This window comes from Natrix helvetica (genome assembly GCF_964273705.1).
Source record: "Natrix helvetica genome assembly, chromosome: Z".
Classification (NCBI taxonomy): Eukaryota; Metazoa; Chordata; class Lepidosauria; order Squamata; family Natricidae; genus Natrix; species Natrix helvetica.
Window position 1 is genome coordinate 133,200,414 of NC_138554.1, and position 22,003 is coordinate 133,222,416.

Consider the following 22,003-nt stretch of genomic DNA (forward strand, 5'->3'; position numbering starts at 1 on the left):
AGAGGTAGTCCTGATGACCTTCACTATGGCAGAAGCGGTCATCAAGGTGCTATGGAGACTTTTCTCCATGCATGGCCTGCCCAACATCTTGGTCTCTGACAACGGGCCCCAATTCACAGCCATGCAATTTGAGACCTTCCTAGCAGCTCAGGGAATCAGACATGCCCTGGTCGCGCCATTCCATCCGGCCTCCAATGGTCAGGCGGAGAGAATAGTGGGATTTGCAAAAGAGGCCCTCTCTAGGATGGGCCCGGGAGATTGGCAAACACGGGTTGACCACTATTTGCTAATTCAGCACATCACACACAGTGCCACTACAGGGAGAAGCCCCTCCGAGCTTCTCATGGGTTGCCAGCTAAGGTCCCACTTAGACCGGCTACACCCCAATTATTATGCCTCATTGCCCCCAGACTCCACAAGCAAGATTCGGACATTTAGCATAGGGGATTCGGTATACTCCCACAACTACTCCAGGGGAACTCTGTCGATTCCTGCCAGAGTGATAGGCATCACCAGCCCTCGCTCTTACCTCCTAGAGCTCGAGGACGGTAGGAATTGGAGAAGGCATATTGACCAACTCCGTGGCCACCTCTCCAACTCCACTCTTAGACAACCAGAGGTAACTCCTGCACGAGTTAGCCAAAGCCCTACCCAAAAGGAGCAAACACTCACTCCTTCCACGGCCAGCTCAAGCCCGAGGGTACCAGGAAACTTACCTGGTTATGTTGCAGGCCCGTAGCGAGCTCCGAGCGAACCGGCTCCAGAAGCTCCAGCCGCGGCCTGTGAAAGGTTCCAGGAGCTTCCACCAAACGGAGCTGCGGAGCAAACCCCTCCTACTGAACTGCGCAGGTCAGGCAGAGCTACCCAAAAGCCTGCCTAACTGCATGACTACGTAACAAGTAGGATTGTTCCATCCAAGAGGGGAGGGGTGTTAGATACTTGTTCTAACTACAGTGGTTTCCATCAAGGTCCTCTGTTCCAGCGAGAACAGAGGTTTAATCCTATTGGTCGGAGGGTCTGACAGCTCCCTATAAAAGGGCTGCTGTCAGACTCAACCTTCGCTGGTTTGTTCTCACTTGTTGTACTTAATAAAGAGCTGTTGTTACCATAAAGCCTGTGTGTGCCTATCCATTACCTAATCCAACAATAGTCCTCGACTTACAACATTTCATTTAGTGACCACAGTTACAACAATATTTTAAAAAAGTGATTTACAACTGGTATTTGTATTTACATCCGTGACAGCATTCCATGGTCACATGATCAGAATTCCTATGCTTTCCAACCTATATGTACCGTATTTACGAAGGTTGCACACAGGACCATGTGATCAACATTTGTGACCTTCCCAGCTAGCTTTCAACAAGCAAAGTCAATGGGGGGAGACCGATTCGCTTAATGACTGCATGATTCAATTAATAACTGCCGTGATTTTCTTAACAATTTAAAAAAGATCTAGAATTGGACGCAACTTAACTTGATTAGCCTTGATTAGTAATGGAATTGTGGTCCCAATTGTTGTCATAAGTCAATGACTATCCATAGAGGGATGTTTGATTCCTGGACACATCCTTGTAGTTTTCTTGGCTGTAATTTATGTAGAACTTTTCAAAGTAGAAAGTTAGTATTTGATCCCAGCAATTCATAAGCTACAATCAGGAATGTGTGCAGAGTGTGGTTAAAAATCACACATAAAAACCAGACAGAACTTTGATTAAACCATTGCAACTTCCATCTTCATTTTTTGACCAGGTCCTGCTGAAATCTTTGGCCATGATGTCTCTCTGTTTCTCATCCTCCCTCCCTTGTTTTGCATTAATATTCATAAGCCTTAAATAATTAATTGCAAAAAGAATTCTTGAGTAGCATTCGTTTTACATCAAGCACAAAACCATTTGCAAATGGACTCAGGCCACAGTCCAAAACAACCATCAAAAAGTCTGTTGAATATTGGAGAGAGCATCTTACCATGTGATACGTTGGAAAATATAAATTATAAGTAAGGCAAAGGTTTCCCTTGCACATATGTGCTAGTCATTCCCAACTCTAGGGGGGGGGGTGTTTATCTCCGTTTCAAAGCCGAAGAGCCAGCGCTATCCAAAGACGTCTCTGTGGTTGTGTGGCTGGCATGATTAAACACCAAAGGTGCACGGAACGCTGTTACCTTCCCACCAAAAGTGGTTCCTATTTTGCTACTTGAATTTTGACATGCTTTCGAACTGCTAGGCTGGCAGAAGCTAGGACAAGTAATGGGAGCTCACTCTATTACACGGTGCTAAGGATTCGAACCACCGAATTGTCCACCTTTCTGATCGACAAGCTCAGCTTTATAAGTAGACAATATTTTCAGCTGGAAATCAAAACCTTCTTCTTCTGTACATATCTGTTTGATTCAATACAAGTAGTGCTTGAATGATTATCACAATTGAGCCCAAAATTTCTATTGCTAAGTAAGGCACTTGTTAACTGAGATTTTTCCCCGCTTTACAATATTTTTGGCTACAATTGTTAAGCGAATCACTGCAGTTGTTAAGTGAAATGTGCAGTCATTAAGAAAATCTGGCTTCTGCCATTGACTTTGTTCATTGGAAGCTAGCTGGGAAGGTTTAACAATAGTGGTCACATGACTCCAGAACACTGCAACCCACATAAAACACATGCCAGTGGTCAAGCGTCCAAATTTGGAAGGTTGCAGCAATTGTCAGTGTGAGAACCGGTCTTAAACCACTTTTTTCAGTGCTCTTGTAACTTCAAATGTTCACTAAACTAATACTTGTAAGTTGAGGATTACGTATAATGTGAGTTTGGGTCATCCGTATTTGAGAGTGGAAAGTCTGAACATAAACTCATCAAATTTGCAGATGACACTAAACTGGCAGAAATAGTCACAGGGGTGGGTTCCTGCCAGTTCTGACCTCTTCTATAGAAGAGGTTCCACAAATCTACAGTGCCGTTTAGAACCGGTTCCAGCTCTCTCTCTCCTCCCGTCCGCACATCATCAAGATGAAGAGTGAGAGGAGGAATTCAGGGAGTTGAAGTCCACAAGTCTTAAAGCTGTCAAGTGTGAACACCCTGGGGTTCTTTTTTCTAAAGGGTTAGGGGTGCAAGGGTCTTGGGGTGCAAACTTGACAGCTTTAAGACTTGCATGCTTCAATGTCAGAGTTCCTGAGCCAACATGACTGGAGGAGGAATTCTGGGAGTTGAAGTCCACAAGTCTTAAAGCTGTCACATTTGAACACCCCTGGGGTTCTTTTTTCTAAAGGGTTAGGGGTGCAAGGGTCTTATAACTTGACAGCTTTAAGACTTGCATGCTTCAAATGCCAGAGTTCCTGAGCCAACATTTTGGTTGCTAAGCAAGAGCGTTGTTAAGTGGGTTTCACCACATTTTACAAGTTGGCCGCGTCCACCTGGTCACATGGCTGACAAGCCACTCCCACCTGGTCACATGGCCAGCAAGCCACTCCCACAAAGCAGGCCGCACCTATAGAAGAGGTTCTAAAAAAAATTGAAACCCACCACTGAATAGCCAACACCCCTGAAGACAAGCTCAGGATCCAAAAAGATCTTGACAAACTTTAACAATGGGCCCTATCTAACAAAATGAATGTTAGTGTAGAGAAAAGCAAAGTTTTACCTTTAGGCAGGAAAAATGAAAGATATAAGTACAGATTTGGGAGTCTTGACTCAAAAACAGTAACTGTGATAGGGACTTTGAAATCCTAGTTCACTTGAATATGAGCCAGCAATGTGCAGCAGCAGCCAAAAAAGCTAATGCAATCCTGGGTTGTATAAATAGAGGCATAAAATCAATATCATGTGAAGAATTAGTACTGCTTTATAAAACCCTAGTAGGGATTTACTTACTTATTTACTTAACTTACTCTCGTAAGTAAGTATTCCACATCCGTAATACTGAAACAAATTTTGGTCACCATACTACAAAAAAGATGTTGAGACTTCAGAAAAAGTTCAGAAAAGAGCAATTAAGGCCTGGAGACTAAAACATATGAAGAACAGCTGCAGGAGTTGGGTTTGGCTAGTCTAAAGAAAATAAGAATTAGGGGTGACATGATAGCAGTATTCCAATATTTGAGGGGCTGCCACAAAGAGTGGGGTCAAATTATTCTCCAAAGCACAGAAAGGCAGGACAAGAAACAATGGTTGGAAACGAATCAAAGAGAGAAGCAACCTGGAATTGAGGAGAAACTTCCAAATAGTGAGGACAATTAACCAGTGGAACAGCTTGCCTCCAGAAATCATGGGCATTCCATCACTGGAGGTTTTTAAGAAGAGACTAGACCAGTGATGGCGAACCTTTTTTGGCTCGCGTGCCACAAGTGGGGGGAGCGCAGGGAGGTCGAGTGCGGGCGTGCCGCACCCATAATGCAACGTGCGACCCCCCAGTGCGCATGCGCGCAAAACGCGCGACCCCCCATTTTTACATGGGTTTTTTTGCCCTCCCCATGCTCCAGGGACTTTATAGGAGCCTGGGGAGGGCGAAAAGAGCCTCCCCTGCCCCCCCGGAGGCCCTCCGGAGGCTTCAGGGACTGTCCAGAGGCTTCTCTGAAGCCTTCGGAACGCTTAAAACCACCCTCCGAGCAACCCGGAAGTCACTTCCGGTTTGCTCGGAGGGTGGTTTTAAGCGTTCCGAAGGCTTCAGGGACAGTCCCTGAAGCCTCCGGGGGGGCGGGGAGGCTCTTTTCGCCCTCCCCAGACTCCTATAAAGCCTCTGGAGCGTGGGGAAGGCGAAAAATAGCTTTTTAAAAGGTGAACTGACAGGGCAGCGCCTCGTGTGCCCTGACAAATGGCTCCGCGTGCCACTTGTGGCACGCGTGCCATAGGTTCACCATCACGGGACTAGACAGTCACTTATCTGAAATAATATAGATTCTCCTGCTTGAGCAGGGGGCTAGACTAGAAGACCTCCAAGGTACCTTCTAATTCTATTCTAAAGATAATAAATAATGAAACTAGCTTGTTTAATTTTCTTGATCAACATCAACATGTTTTTATACATAGGATCCAAGAGGTTAATAATACTGTTGATCGTCCTATGGTGTGTCGGGGTGGGGTGGGGGACTTTGATCACGCAGTTGCAACTGCCCTATTAACTTTTGACCCCTTCTCTTGTTAAATATCCCCGAGATTAATCGAATAAAATAAAATAAAGACAACAAAGGAATCATGTATTGTAAAAATAATCAATATGTGCAATGCAATGCTTGTGGCAGTAAAGCCATATATACTGTACACATATATAGGTAGTCCTTGGCTTCTGCCCGGTTGCTTAGCAACCAGCTGAAGTCAGGACAGCTGTGTCTTGGGCTAGGGCAGGGGTGTCCAAACTTGGCAACTTTAAGACTTGTGGACTTCAACTCCCAGAATTCCCCAGCCAGCTGGCTGGGGAATTCTGGGAGTTGAAGTCCACAAGTCTTAAAGTTGCCAAGTTTGGACACCCCTGGGCTAGGGCTACTTATGACCCGGAATCGTAAGTTTTGATATCCGGGGGGCAGACTAGGTCACATGATTGCACTTTGGGTGCTTGTCCACCAGCCTGCATTTGGCATGGTTGTATAGTGACTCATTTAACAACCAGCACAACATACAACAGTAATTCCAGGCATAATTCAAGGACCACCTGCGTTCCTATGATTTATTCATATTGTTTACTCAATTAGTCCAATTTTCCACATTGTAATAGTGCACCAAGTCATAAACCAGCTAATCAGTTGGCTTGAAAGTGGTGTTTGTGATCCAAACTATGTTGTCTAAATACAGCCAGTGTCAACTTCAAAGTTGTGGTCAAGTTTCAACTGGTGAAGAGGTCGATGGATCGAAACTGTCCTCTGCTACCAACTGGGTTTATGACTTTTGTAAGTGGGAAAGGCCCCACATACTTCAGACACAGTGGAAAGGTTACCCTATGTCTGAAGCAGATGATGTCACTCTAATGGCAGAAAGGGGAGAGGAACTAAAGAGCCTCTTGATGCAGATGAAGAAGGAGAATGCAAAAGTTGGCTTGAAACTCAACATTAAGAAAACTAAGATCTTGGCATCCGGCCTTCTCAATTCCTGGCAAATAGATGGGGAAGAAATGGAGTCAGTGACAGATTTTATTTCCCTGGGCTCCAAGATCACCGCAGTTGGGGACTGCAGCCAAGAAATTAAAAGACGCTTGCTCCTGGGGAGGAAAGTTATGGCAAAACTAGACAGCACACTAAAAAGCAGAGACATCACCCTGCCAACCAAAGTGCATACAGTCAAGGCTATGGTTTTCCCAGTTGAAATGTATAGCTGTGAAGGTTAGACCATAAGGAAGCTGAGTGCCAAAGAATGAAGGCCTTTGAACTCTGGTGCTGGAGAAGATTCCTGCACTGAGTCTCTTGGACTGCAAGGCCATCCAACTGGTCAGTCCTAGAGAAGATCAACTCTAACTGCTCTTTAAAAGGCCAGATCCTGAAGAGGAAACTCAAAAACCTTGACCACCTAATGAGAAGGAAGGACTCACTGGAGAAGAGCCTGATGCTGGGAGCAATGGAGAAAAGAAGAAGGGGACGACAGAGAAGGAGGTGGCTGGATGGAGTCACTGAAGCACTAGACATGAGCTTAAATGGACTCCAGAGGATGGTAGAGGACAGGAAGGCCTGGAGGAATGTTGTCCATGGGGTTGCGATGGGTCAGACACAACTTCCCAACTAACAACAACAACAATGTCTGAAGTGCGGTGGGTTAAAGCTCAGAACATGAAGGCATTTAACCGGATGGTAAGGAGACTCCAGGCCTCCAGGTCAAGATGGCGCTTGCCATCATGTGGATCAGATGTTGCAACCCAATGAAAACTAGGCCAGTAGGGTTTTCCTCTCCCCACCTCAGCTTTTAAGCCTATAACACCTCTGTATTTTCTGTGTGTGTGTGTGTGTGTGTGTGTGTTTTAATCGAGAGCAACTTGGGTGAATCAGTTTGCCGAAGCAGCATATTTCTCAAGCGCTGTAGTTGGTAGCACTTGTTACGAAAACACATATTTGGCAGGAGGGGCCCTGAGAGACCGAAACAAAAGACTCTTTGACCTGGTGCAATTGATTTTCCGTCCCATACAACAGATAATAAATGTGAGGCTGGCTCTATTTTGACAGGGGGAAAGGTATTGATCTGGTACACATCTTCTTTTTTAACTACCACAGTCCACTAAGAGCTTGTTTTCGAAGACAGAGAAGTGCTGAATCTAACTAACATCACCTTTTTTTTTTGTTTCTTCTTCCCCCTCAATACTCTTAATGAATTTTGGATCACAGAATACGGGTAATCCTCAATTGGACGACCACAACTGAGCCACAACTTTCCACTGCTAATCAAGGCAGTTATTTAAGTGAGCTTTCGCCTATTTTATGATCTTTTTGTCCTAATGCAGGGGTGTCCAAACTTGGGAACTTTAAGACGTGTGGACTTCAACTCCCAGAATTCCCCAGCCAGCCAGGCTGGCTGGGGAATTCTGGGAGTTGAAGTCCACACGTCTTAAAGTTCCCAAGTTTGGACACCCCTGTCCTAATGGTTAAGCAAATCATTGTGGTGATTAAGTGAATTTGGCTTCCCCCATTGAGCTTACTTCTTGGAAGTTGGATCGTAAAGTTACAAACAGAGAAAGCAGGACACCAATGTCACCGTAACCATCCTAAATATATTCCAGTTGCCAAGGGCTCTAACCTTGATCGTGTGGCTGTAGGGATGCCACAATGATTCTAAGTGTAAAAAAGGGTCGTAAGCTACTTTTTTTTTTCAGTGCTGTTGTAACTGTCACTAAACAAACAGTTTAAGTCTGTTGGAAGAAATGCCCTCCTGGGTTCAGTTCCAAGCGGGGAAAAAGACACTGGAAACATGGAGGCTGCTTGGAAAGATGGTTTAATGGTGGACAGGACCACATGGCTTGAGCTCCTGAACAGAAAAAGGGGATCAGATGCTTCCAGGTGTTGGATGAAGAAGAGAAAGAAAAAAGAAGGGGCTTGCTGAGAGTTCCTGAGTTTTTTATACGCTCTGTTCGGCCTCACCTCTCTGTTTCCTGTATAACAAATGTATTCTGATTGGTTGTGAGACTCCCGGGAGCCTAGCTAACTTTGTAGGTTGTGTGTCTTTTGAGTCCCAAGGATGGTTGAGTTCCCAGATGCCATGTGGTGAGTTTCTGTTGCAGGCTAATCCTACCTTTGTTACGTAGAATAGACTGGCTCAGGCATTTTAATGGCCCATTGACAAAGGTGGGGGCTATTAAGAGTGAGTCTGTTTCCTGCCTAAAAACATGTTTCTCCATTTTTGATCCAGGGGAATATAATATTCTGTCTTTTCGATATTTCCCAGGATATTTCATTTTTCTAGGAGAGGGATGGGTTTTAACTTCCTACAAGTCAAAATCTGCACATTTTAATGCTTATTAGCCATTGCCAGGCTAAAGCATTCTGCTTTAAGTGATACCATGCCAGCCTTACTGGGTAGACCAGACAAGAAACATATCCAGATGTGCTAGATAGTTGTAATTTATTGTGAAGCTAAATGAACAGAACCTTGCAAGTTTTAAAGTACTTCTGTCCACTTTACAAACCAAGAAAGGTTTATTCTGCCTCTTGATCAGCCCTCTATGGAGTACTACCTCTGAATTATTCTGAAGAACTGCAATGCTATATATAGGGTTCTACTGATTATTGACATAAAGTACAGATAGAAAGAGAGAGGGGGGGAGAAAAGAAAGAAAGCAGAAAATGAAAGAAAGAAAAAAGAGAAAGAATGAAAGAAAGAAAAAAAGAAGGAAGAAAAGAAAGAAAAAGAAAAAAGAAAGAAAAAGAAGGAAAGAAAGAAAGAGAAAGAAGGAAGGAAAGAAAGAAAGGAAGAAGGAAAGAAAAAAGAAAAGAATGTAAGGAAAGAAAGAAAGCAGAAAAAAGAAAAAAGGAAGGAAGAGAAAAAAGGAAGGAAAGAAAGAAAACAGAAAAAGAAAGGAATGAAGTAAAGAAAGAAAGAAAAAAGAAAGAAAGAAAAGAAAGGAAAGAGAAAGAAGGAAGGAAGGAAAGAAAAAGAAAGGAAGGAAGAAGGAAAGAAAGAAAGCAGAAAAAAGAAAGAAAAAGAAAAAAGAAAAAGAAAGGAAAGAAAGAAAAAGGAAAGAAAATAAGAGAAAGAAGGAAGGAAGGAAAGAAAAAGAAAGGAAGGAAAGAGAAAGAAAGGAAGGAAGGAATGAAAATGTTTATTGTAGCATCACAAGGCAAACATCACAAAGACTTTTGGATTTGCAGCCCATCTTCAGAGGTGTCTGGAGAAGGTTTCAAAATGACAGCCACAATTGTGCAATCAAAGCACTATCTTTTTATGCGCATAATGCATGTTTAAAAAGACAGAGCTTTGACCTCATGGTTATAACCATTATTTCAACTTTTTTAACAGCCTTGCTGATGTCAGACACAAATATATAAATTATAGGGTTGGTCGTATTGATATGTATCTCAATGCACGTTTCATCATTGACCCCTTCCTTGCCCTTCAGCCCTGTAGCTGTTTCTGCTGACAATTGATCTGTTGTCATATCTTTGTCTTTTATTGCCTCTGCCTGATATATGAACCACTCAGTTGATAAACAAAGAGTTTTGGTTAAGATTTTTAACCTGACAGTTACGTCTGGGTTTACACAAATAACAAGGGTTACTTAATGGATCACTGCTCCAGGCAAACCTAGCCATGTGATTAGATGCTGTTGCAGAGGGTCAGGCAAACACCGAAAATAAAGCCTATTTGGGAAACCATGATTAATTAAACCTAGGAGTCAGCTTCACATACAAATACAGCTCATTGCTGGCTCCTAAAATACATGGTTGATTCTGACTCTGAAAGCAGAAATGTGACACGAGATAAATTATCAGCTCTTGGCACAATTGCAATGATCTTTTTCAAATTTTGCAAAGCTTGGTGGTATATTACATTATGGTGATGGTGGTATAGATTGGCAGTATTTTAGAACAGCGATCACCAGCCAGTGGTCCGTGGACCACAGGTGATCTGCAAGAAAATTCTGGTGATCCCCAGAAAAATTATTTGCATTTTTATATTGCACTAAATACTATTAACTTTTTGAAAAATGCATATTAGTGGTCCGCGGGATTTAAAATTATGAATTTAGCGGTCCCTGAGGTCCGAAAGGTTGATGACCCCTGTTTTAGAATAGAATAGAATTATTTATTGGCCAAGTGTGATTGGACACACAAGGAATTTGTCTTTGGTGCATATGCTCCCAGTGCACATAAAAAGACAAGATACATTCGTCAAGAATCATAAGGTGCAGCACTTAATGATAGTCATAGGGTACAAATAAGCAATCAGGAAACAATCAATATCAATATAAATTGTAAGGATACAAGCAACAAAGTTACAGTTCTACAGCCATAAGTGGGAGGAGATGGGTGATAGGAAGGATGAGAGGACTAACATGGACCACTGAAGTTTAGAGTTTGCAGGGAAGGGATGAAAAAGTCAGGATGTCAACTGTGACTGCATGATAAAGGCTCCGCCCCTTTTCTACACATGTTGTAGACCTATACTAGAAAGTTTACTGGTATCCACTACAGCTGGCCTTACAGAGATATTGCATGAGCACACCTGGATACATCCTCAATACGTCCTGTTGGAATAAATGTCCTGAAATGGGTTCAGTTCCAAGTGGGGGAAAAGACACTGGAAACATGGAAGCTGCTTGGAAAGACGGTTTTAATAGTGGACAGGACCACGTGATTTGAGGTCCTGGGGAAAAGGGTGATCACATGCTTCCAGATTTTGAGTGAAGAAGAATGAGAGAAAGAAGGGCTGAAAGTTCTGGGTTTATACTCTCTGTTTGGCCCCACCTCTCTGTTTACTGTTCCTGTGTAAGAAATGTATTCTGATTGGTTGTCTGACTCCCATGGGGTCATGCAGGGGAAACTCTCTAGGCTGTGCTTTGAGTCCCAAGTTTGATTGAGTTTCCAGATGCCATGTGGTGAGTTTCTGTGGAAGGCTGATCCTACCTTTATTATGTAAAGTAGACTAGCTCAGGCTTTAACAGCTGAGAAAAGGGGAGGCAGGAAACTGCAGGAAACTATTCTGTCTTAAAAAAACATGTTTCTCCCTTTTCAGAACCAGGAAAATATAATATTCTGCCTTCTTAATATTTCCCAGGATATTTCAGTTTTCTAGCAGGGGGGTGGGTTTTAACTTCCTGCAATCCACGCTCTGAATTTCAGAGGAGCCAAAACTTTTGAGTGGTGAGAGAAGCTCACATTCAGCACATTGTAATACAAGTAGTCCTCAGCTTGCAAACACAATTTAGACCAGAAGATCCATCCCAGTGGTACTTCAGCACTCATCATTAATTTGTTCTGGGAGACGTGATAAGTACCTAAAACGATGAGTACCAAACAAAATTTTCCCATAAGGATTACTGTAGTGAGTCACATGGCAGCTAATATTGACAAGTTCTAGTTTATGCATTGAACACCAAAGAAATGATGAGTAGCTAACATTTTTCATGTCAAAATGTGTTGAGTATCAAATTTGATGAGTTTCAAAGCAGTTGAGTACCAAGGTACAACTGTAAGGCAGTTGTTAAATGAGTTGAGCCCACTTTTATGACCTTTTTAGCTCTGCTAAGTGAATCATATAGTTGTTAAGTGGATATGGCTTGCCCCATTGGCTTTGACAAATACTTTTACCAAGTGTCTGCATTTTGTTCATGTGGATGTAGGAACACTGCAACTGTTGTAAGTGCAAGGAGTGGTTATAAGACACTTTTTTCAGCATAGTTGTAACTTTGAACGGTGGCAAAACTAATAGTTGTAAGTGGAGTCATATGTGAATTGACTAAAATGTAAATGACCATGACAGAGTATTTCCAGGAACGAACAAAATTGGTACATGCTGGTTGGGGAAATCTAGCTGTAGGAGTTAAAAGTTTGCACATCTTAAAGTTGTTAGGTTTGAAAAACACTGATCAAAAGATCCATTGGCCACATTTGTAGTGCCAAAATCCTATGACAATCCTATCGTTACTGAGAAACCTGTGGTTCAATGCAGTTGATGATGTCTTCAAAAGCAGATTTTTTTTTTAAAAAAAGGATATATAAGAAGGAGTGCATCCATCTTAGGGAAGTAACATTGGTTTACAAGGCCTTCAACTCCTACCCTTAAAATGATGCTATAGAACATTGCACATCAGAACAGCTAACCACAGGGACAGTTTCCCCCCCCCATGCCATCACTAACTAATTCTCACAACACTGTCAAACTATTTACTAAGACAGTATTATTACTATTATTCTTCTCATCCTTATTACCAATCTTCTCCTACTTATAATTATAATCTTGTTGCTTGCTTCTCTACGATTTATATTGTTTTATTTGTTTCCTAATATGATTAGATTGCTTATTTAATAACCTATGACTATCACTAAGTGTTGTATCTTGTTTCTTGACGAATGTATTTTTTTTCTTTTATGTACATTGAGAGCATATGCACCAAAGACAAATTCCATGTGTGTCCATTTACATTTGGCAATAAAGAATTCTATAAAGAATTATAAAATGTGGAATTATGTTGTGAGTGACTAATTTGCAGGTAATTTAGTATGCAGTACAGCAAATCATTTAGTGCAATATTCTTCTGCTTTACCTCTCGATCTCGTCCCGCCTGCCAAACGCAGACAACCATGAGGGGGCAGCAGAGATACACAACCCTTAGTAATAGCTCTTGGCTGCCGCCTAACAAAACTTGCAGCAAAAGAGATGAGGATGAAAAAATCTCCACCCAACACAAAGCTCTATGAACTGCACGGGGGCGCTCGAGGGCCGGAGTGCGCATTGCGCGTGCGCAGAGCAGAATGTCGCGGTCCGAGAGGCGAAGCGGCGATGGGAAGCCAAGCGCGCCTGCTCGAATGGCAGGATGGCGCAAGCGCGCTGGAGGCGTTGAGCACGTCTGTTTAGCGACCGCTTCGTTAAGAGCGTTTTTCGCTCGGTCTGAACGATGACCAGCGGGGTATCGAAATCGGAGTCGGGTGCCCAGGTGAGGCAGGTTCTCTGAGGCAGGGAAGGAGATTCCAGACCGTTTCCTGATGGAGGAGTGTCCATCAGATGAGCTGGTATACTGCTGCAGTTTATGGAGGCTCCATTGTGATTCTACTGTAAAAGATTCAGCTCCTTTCGCCTTTCCTTCTTTCCTTATCTCCAGCGTTCCCTTTTGTTCTTGTTGCATGGTTCCCTGAAACAATTAATTTGCTTTAAATCAGCTTTCCAGGCGGAAAGTTTCTTTTAGTTTCAATCTGGGTAATTGGGGATTATGGGAAATGAAGTCATTGGAGTGTTTCTCAACCCCAGCAACTTCAAGCTGGGTGGACTTCAATTCCCAGAATTCCCCAGCCAGCAACGCTGGGAGTTGAAGTCCACACAACTTGCTAAGGTTGAGAAATTATGCTTTTAAAAGTACAGGATGCAAAGTGCACGGAAACTACACAAACACAACTACTTTGGAGTTGCAAAAAATGTGTGGGCAATAATAAAGGCAGCCGTGGAAAAGAAAACAGGGCAGTTTTGGGACAAAGTTCGTGTCCTCTTCTCAAACAATCCAAAGAACAGAAGAAAGGGGGACATAAGCTGTGGATAAAACAGCTTTTTACCATGTGTGATAGCAATATGTCAGCTGATTTCACTCTGCAACAGTTTGATGGCAGCCCTTCCGTAGCAGGCCGGCTCTAGAGCTTCAAGAAATCAGACTCTGGAAGTCTGTCATTTGGGTGGTTGTTTTGTTTTTAATTTTATTTTTCTGCTTTGCAGCTCACAAAGTTTTTATTAAGTTTTGGTTTATTTTTTTCCCCCACACAACTGTTGAAAACAGCTGAAAAACTTATTTGCCATGACTATGACATTCCAATTTCAGCTCTTAGGTTGGCCCTTGAGGTTCTAATAGTTCTTAAAATGGTTGACAAGATTTCTGTTCGGTTGCTTATTATCTTAATTTAATCCAGCACTCAAGAGCCCCTTTTGAAATATAAAGTGACCTTAATGGAAAGCAGAAATGATGTTGCTTAAAACTCTTTGCAGCAAAAGTGAGATGAAAGGATCCTAAATAGGTAGGAAGGTGGAATTTTTTATCCCGCAATTTATTCAGCCGGTAGGGTTTTTAAAAATCTGTTTAGAGTGTGATCAAAAGTACAACCTTTTATGAAGATTAATATTTAATATCATTGCTTGAAAGTGTGGTGACAGTGGTTGGCTTCGGCATGGCTTCTTTTTATTTCTTTCTGTTAAGCTGGCTCTCCAGTGCACACAGCATGACGCTTATAAGTCGCTGCACTTACTTTCCCTTAAAAACCAGAGAGTAAACACGAATGCGAAACACAGGTGCATTAGTGTTTAAATTATTATAATAATTTGCATCGGCAGTTAAGGACCTGCTGTTTTTTTCCCTGTCAAAAGTACCCAAACCCTTGTAGGGCAATTATCTAACCCATAATAAATAGTGAGTGGAGTTCTACAATTTAGTCCGCAATAAACAGTAAGAACGACTTGCCTAGTAGTTAGAAGAGCAGAAAACTGAGCAATCTTTAAAAAATTATTTTTTACTAAGGCAAATTATTTATCAGTCATTTGGTTGCAGCTGCTTGTTAACTTTGGAAGTGGGAAGATTAACAAAAGCAGTCTTGGTTAGTGCTTTATAGAATACCACAAGGAAACTACAGAGCCCTGTTCTAGATTGGGAAGTATATGCTGTAAGCAAAAGCTAAGCTCAGTTCAAGGGCATTTTTTGACTAGTCTTTCAGAGCCTCTGAATCTTACTTGTAACTAGCCACCTGAATCTTTTAACTGGAGATATATGTAATAGAGGTAGTTCTTGACTTACAATATTTCATTTAGTGACCGTTCAAGGGAACTGAAAAAAGTGAATATTGGCCATTTTTCACAGTTATGACCTTTGCACCATGCCCATTTGTGATCAAAATCTATGGCATGGCAACTGGTTCATTTTACGGCCATTGCTGTGTCCCAAGGTCATGGGGTGACTTTTGGGAGCCTTCCGACAAGCAAAGTCAATGGGGAAGCCAGGTTCGTTTAACAACTCGGGTTATTAACTTATCAGCTGCAATGGTTCGCTTAACAACCAAGGCAAGAAGGATTGCAAAATGGGCCAACACCCACTTAACAAGTGTCTCACTTAACAACAAAATTTTGGGGCTCCATTGTGGTCGTAAGTCGAGGACTACCTGTCATGTAAATTTGGGACCTCACCATGGGCAGAGAATGCATTACGAATGAAGGCAAAATATACACGTGCCAGGATAACGTTTGCAGAATCCAATCTGAGTGGGTCACCGGGGCCAGAGTTTTACTCTTCTAAGTTTGTGGACTTGTGCTAGAGCCCATCCATCCTCAGGGAGAGAATGGCATTTCTTGTTAAATGCCATTCTCTCCAGAATGTGCATTCTTTCACTGATTAATTCCCTCTCTACAGCTGTCCAACGTTTTTGGAGACAAAAGTTGAGAAAACTGACATATTTTTCGGACTATAAGATGCACCGGCATACAAGACGCACCAAGATTTTGAAGAGGCAAAAAAAATTTTTTTTTAAAGTTTTCGCCCTCCCCGGCCCCTAGGAATGCTCTGCAGGCCTCCCAAACCCTTCGACCTGTTTTTTTGCAAAAAAACTGGGCATGCAGAGGGTTTGGGAAGCCTGTAGACTGCTCCTGGGGGCTGGGGAGGGCAAAAACAAGCAAAAAAGGGCCATATTTTGCAAAAACAGGGCGTGCAGAGATTTTGGAAGGCCTGCTGAGTGCTCCTGAGGCTTAGGAGGGCAAAAACACCAATTTTTGTGAAAAACAGGCCTGTTTTTGCCCTCCCCAGCCCTGAGGAGCACTCTACAGGCCTCCCAAACCCTCTGCACGCCTCGGTTTTTGCAAAAAAATGGGGCTTTTTTCCCCCTCCCAGCCCCCAGGAGCATTTTGCAGGCCTCCCAAACCTGCGCATCCATTTTAATGAAACAGGATGCGCAGGGCGGGGTTTTGCGAGGTCAAAAAAACTGTATTCAGTGTGTAAGACGCACCCAGATTTTCACCCTCTTTGGGGGGGGGGGGGGAGAAAGATGCGTCTTACACTCCGAAAAATACAGTATTTGTTAGCTGAATTTTGTCTGCCATAAGGTTCGATATTTTCATTTGTCAAAATTATTTCTGTGGAAATTGAAAGCGGAAAGCTGCAATAAAAAATAATTACCCTGTTGCTCTAAAGTACAAAGGGTTTTCATTACTGATCCTCCCATAGAGAAGCGAGCAGCAAGAGCTAAAACTTAATTATTTGATATTTGCTTTTTAAAAAGTCATTATTAAAAGGAATTAAACTTCGGCAAAAATAAACCCAGCAACAAGATGATGGGTCAAAAATATTACTCGGATGTGTAACAACGTGTCACGTGATGCTCTTGGGAACATGTCCATTTCTGTCTTTTTGAATCTCTGGAGTTTTGAAATATTAAAACAAAGCATCCCATTAAATTGAGAGACGTGTCCACCTAACACAAAAATCCATATTGCATTAGGCTCTCTTGAGTGTGTTTTCCAGGAATTTCTTGTTAAATGCCATGAACCTTGCAGTCCAAAATAAATGGGCCATTCTGTCTCCAATGCCATGGTGTTAGAAAAATGGACACTTAAAAATCATTTGACCTTCGGCTGCATAAGTGATTGTATGCCAAATGCCTAAATATTTCCTTCATTTGAAAATGTTGGGTATCTTGCAAATTTGCAGCTTCCAGAAAGAGTTGGAGGACTAGTTATCATATACACAGCAAGCTACTATTTGAGCTTGGGGTTGCAATAATTTGGGTCTAATGGCTAATGTAAAATAATGCAATTTTATCTTAAAATATTGATTGGGGGGGGGAGGACAAGTTTTCAAGTATTTGAGTTCTCCAGGACTTTATCCTCAGAAAGAAAGTTACAAACAAAAAGGAAGATATGTCCAGGAAAAAAAAGAAAACAGGCCATGAATTCTGCTATTCAAATTCAAACTAGTTCTGCATTTTTCACCTTAAAATGTATTTGAAGGTCCTGAAAGACCACTAGATTAGTAGCAGTCTGAAAATCCTAAAATCTTTTTTTTTTAAGCTTGTTTGGCTCTGATGAAAGTGAACACTGAAATTCAGATAAAATTGGAAGGACATTTCAGTGGTACCTTGGTACTCAACTGCTTTGAAACTCATCAAATTTAATATTCAATGCATTTTGATATGAAAATTTTGTCCCAGGACTCATTACTTGTTTCGTACTCAATGCACAAGCTAGGGTCGGCTGCCTTGTGACTCATTACATTACTCTTTATGGGAAAAATTTGTTTGGTACTCATCATTTTTTGATACTCATCGCACCTCCCGGAACCAATTAAAGAGGACTAGCAAAGTACCACCGTATTTTAAATCCCTACATGTCTAGGAAAAGATAACTCACTTGGGAAATGCCCCTGCCCAGCGAACAATTTGTAGTTTACAAGTGCAGCTGAAGTTGATGGTTCCATTATTTTAGAAGATTTGTTTATTCTGCAGATTGTGTTCTTTTCTGGTCCAAGGGAAACTGGCAGCCCTGCGTGCCTCTATCGTTTGTACAATTAGCTGCCTTGATCGGGAGATATTTATGGTATCTAATGACTTGTCTTTTTTCCCCTGAAGTTGATTGCACGTCTTGAGGGTCGAAATTCTCTCAAAACTCTGGAACCGTGCCTGTTTGCTGAAGAAGGATATCCCGTTTATGGTTTGAAAATATTTTTTTTCCCTAGCAAATATGCTACTTTGAAATACAGGTAGTCCTCAACTTACGACCACAATTGAGCCCAAAATTTATGTTGCTAAGTGAGGCAATTGTCAAGTGAGCTTTACGGCCTCTCTTGCCACAGTTGTTAAGTGAATCACTGGACTTGTTAAGTTGCTAAATGAAGTTGGCTTCCGCATTGACTTTGCTTGTCAGCAAGTCGCAAAAGGGGATTGCCTGACCCCGGGACACTGCAAGGGTCATAAATATGAGCCAGTTGTCAAGTGTCTGAATTTTGATTACGTGATCGTGGGGATGCTACAGTAGTTGTAAGTGTGGGAAACGGTCATAAGTCACTTTTTTCTGTGCATTGTAACTTCAGTCACTAAATGAACTTGTAAGTTGAGGACTGCCTATACTACAGATCTCTCCTCTTCCCAAAAACACAACCTTTAACTTTAAAAATTTACACATTTTGGAAATTTGAAGAAACTCACTATGGTTATAGAGTGACCATTAATCTGTTTTATTGTATTCTGTTATGTCAGCTGATAGTTTCCAGTAATTTTTAAAATGATCAATTTTATCTGTCCATTTTCAATAAGAACACTGGAGATTAGATAATGATCAGGGAAGCTCTTTGCTCTAGAAAATACAAATGTACTAGTTTTCTCCTCTAATAAGGGTTTTATCTCCTTGTTTATAGTGCCACTTACTCCTGATTAATTCCTGTAAAATCAGGAAATGCGAACCAATTATGCTGGATTGGAGTTATCTAATAATCAGGAGATTCCAAGTGTTTTTACTTGGGATTCAGTGGGATACGACCGATACGCCCCGGTACAGGCATACCGGTGCCTGCTGGGAGCACAAGGTACCGTTTCCTTACAGTGCTCCGGAGGGCCCATTAGCCCTCCTTACCCGTATTTGAGCCGATCGGGGCTTACATTCACGCACACGGAACATACGGCTCCTGCACGATGCTCCACCGAGCAGCTGGAGCATCGTGGGCAGTAAGTACGCATGTGTGCCTGCATGTGGTGGACGCCCAGCCCCGTTGCACCGTACCAGTTGCAACGGGATCTGGAACCCACCACTGTTGGGATGATATGTGAAGTGTGAGGATTCAAAGAGGAAAAAAATAATAATAATTTGGAAAAGGACAGAGGTATTGTCGGTGACCATGTTTCTCTTCACCACTTCCACAGGAGACGTCGTCGAATTCCACGGTGCGGAAGGGACAGGAAAAACAGAAATGCTCTACCATCTCATTGCTCGCTGCATTCTTCCAAAATCAAGAGGTGGTTTGGAAGTTAGCGTGCTTTTCATTGATACGGACTTCCATTTCGATATGCTGCGTTTAATCACTCTCCTGGAATACAGGTTGTCGTGTCGAGGCACCGAAGCCACCATGAAGCGCTACCTGGAGAGGTTCTTCCTTATTAATTGCCACAGCAGCTCCCAGCTGCTGATTAGCCTTTACTCTCTGGAAACCATGTTTTTGTCCCACCCTTCCCTTTCCCTCTTGATCGTAGACAGCATGTCGGCATTTTATTGGATAGACCGAGCCAACGGAGGAGAAAACCTGAGTCTGCAGGAAGCGAACTTAAAAAGATGCGTGCAGGTTCTGCAAAAGCTTATACGGGAGCATCACTTGGTACTGCTTGGCACCACTCAGTCGCTTATGCAGAAGTCACCAAACTTTGGGGAAAGCTCAGAGAAAACTGAGTGTGATGCAAGTCCAGATTACCGCCCTTTTCTTTGTAAACCGTGGCGACAGCTCGTCACCCACCGGATCTTCTTCTCCAGGCATCCCCATCCAGATGGCACCCAAGGATTTTTAATGACTACCTGCCACCTTCGGAACAACTGCGTGGTAAAACGTCCGTTCTGCATTACGGAACAAGGGATCCAGTTTTAAAAGCCCAAGATTAATTTTAAAGGCCCGTGTTGTTTCTAAACAGTTTTTATGTTTTTGTACTGTTATCTAAAATTTAATTTTAGAAAGCGCGCCGATCAGCTTTTGGGCTAATATTCAAGTGTATATGGGCGAATTGAGGAAGCTTATTAAAAAAGAAAAAGTTACGTTCTGGAATCTAATAAAAGTGGTCACTTCTTATTTTCAAGCACAGAAACAGAAGCTTCCCCTAGGCTGAACATTGAGGCTGGCTTGATTTTTTTTTTCTCTTAAAAAAGATACGTTCGTTGACTCCATGCATGGCATGCAACTGGATTTAATAGGAAGAATACTATTTTTTTCCAATCCATGAATAGTTTGCTTTTATCTGTTTTTTTCCAGATTTCCTGGGAATTGTTCTCATTTATTTCAAGGCTCTTCATTCCACCCAGGGTTATGAAGACTTGGGGTCAACCAGGGAAGTAGCTTTGTGAAACTCTCATTGGCCGTTTATTCAAATTGTAGCTTGAAATAGTTTGCCAGTGGCAGAAGAAACAAGTTCCTAGAAGGAACTTTAGATAGATAGATAGATGGATGGATGGATGGATGGATGGATGGATGGATGGATGGATGGATGGATGGATGGATGGATGATAGATAGATAGATGATAGATAGATAGATGATAGATAGATAGATAGATGATAGATAGATAGATGATAGATAGATAGATAGATAGATAGATAGATGATAGATAGATAGATAGATAGATAGATAGATAGATAGATAGATAGATAGATAGATAGATAGACAGACAGACAGACAGACAGACAGATGATAGACAGACAGTCGGACGGACAGACAGACAGACAGACAGACAGACAGATAGATAGATAATCCAGTGTACAGTGTCGGGGTACATATGTTTTGTGCAATTATTCTTTACAAAAGCAATTTCAGATTAGTCATATTTACTATTCTTAATACTAATTTATACCATACCTAATATTATAACAATCCTCTTCTTAACTTATTTAACTTTATTAAAACCTTTTCTCTATTTCACTCTTCTGCTTTTTTCCATTTTTCATATTTATTCTCTAACCATTGATATATATTGATAATAATTCATAATAATATTTATATAGATTATTATATATTGTAATAATCAGATTGTTCCTTCTCTTTAATTTCAAATGTTAACCTATTCATTTCCGCACATTCTAATATTTTCCAAATCACATTCTCATTCATAGGGATATCTTCATGTTTCCAATTTTCTGCAAATACAATCCTAACTGCAGTTACTACATGAATTATCAAATATACATTTTCTTTACTATAAGTTTCTGGTTAAATGCCCAGAAGTTCTTAGAAGGAACTTGATGTGTCTGAAAGCCCAGTATTTTATTTAGCGTGCCATATATCAAAAGTTTGAGAAAACAAGGTTTGTTCACATGAAAAAAATACGATCTACAGCTCTAAGCAGTAGCAAAAGCAATATTGCGTCTGTGCAGTGCATGTTAATTTTATTGCCCTTTGATTATTTCAGTGCTTTGCAAAATACATTTTATTATTGACAAATTCAAGATATATGCAAGGCTAAAAAGAAATTCTTAAAACTACACTGTAGGTGAAATCCACATATTTCTCAATTTTTCACTAATGCATAATTATCACGCTTGCCACTTTTGAATAAAGTCCCTTCTATCAGAGGTGGGTTGCTGCTGGCGTTACTGCAGTTTGCTTTGCACGTGCGCTGTTACTTGCACATGCGCAGTTGCCTGTTAATTGTTCTGCTCATGCGCAGCACATCATAAAATGAGTAAAAAACATGCTGGCAACGGCATAGGCGACTGGGGAACCAGTTCAGGGGCGTGGCCAGCGGGAGGCATACAGCAGAACTCAACCGGGGCAACAGCTTACATGCCCACAGAGAGGGCGCTATGTGGCGCCTCTGGTACATGTGCCATAGGTTCACCATCATGGCTCTATATGTGGTATGACTAAACGCCGAAGGCGCACAGAACGCTGTTACCTCCCCACCAAATGTGATTCCTATTTTTCTACTTGCATTTTTACGTGCTTTCAAACTCCTGGGTTGGCAGAAGCTGGGACAAGTCACGGGAGTTCACTCCATTACGCGACGCTAGGGATTCGAACCACCAAACTGCCAACCTTTCTGATCGACAAGCTCAGCATCTTAGCCACTGAGCCACCACATCCCCTGCATAGACCCAATGCTAGCTATTTCTTGATCGTTGCTTTATTGTTGAGGGTTGACAAGGTAAAGCTACTCACCTCTTTAATACCTTCATTGTCCATTC

At 41.8% G+C, this 22,003-nt stretch overlaps 1 protein-coding gene across 2 annotated transcripts; it reads left to right on the forward strand.

Annotated features, from left to right (window-relative positions):
- Positions 1-12,894: 12,894 nt before the first annotated feature.
- On the forward strand, positions 12,895-21,058 carry XRCC2 (X-ray repair cross complementing 2). Of its 2 annotated transcripts, none has more exons than XM_081932007.1 (4): positions 12,895-13,054; positions 17,703-17,784; positions 18,990-20,236; positions 21,045-21,058. In XM_081932007.1, the coding sequence occupies exons 1-3, from the start codon at positions 13,016-13,018 to the stop codon at positions 19,700-19,702; spliced, it is 834 nt and encodes a 277-aa protein (XP_081788133.1). In that variant the 5' UTR covers positions 12,895-13,015; the 3' UTR covers positions 19,703-20,236; positions 21,045-21,058. The 2 variants fall into 2 exon arrangements, with proteins under 2 accessions (XP_081788133.1, XP_081788134.1); XM_081932008.1 differs by having other exon boundaries at positions 13,028-13,130.
- The last annotated feature ends 945 nt before the right edge of the window (positions 21,059-22,003 follow it).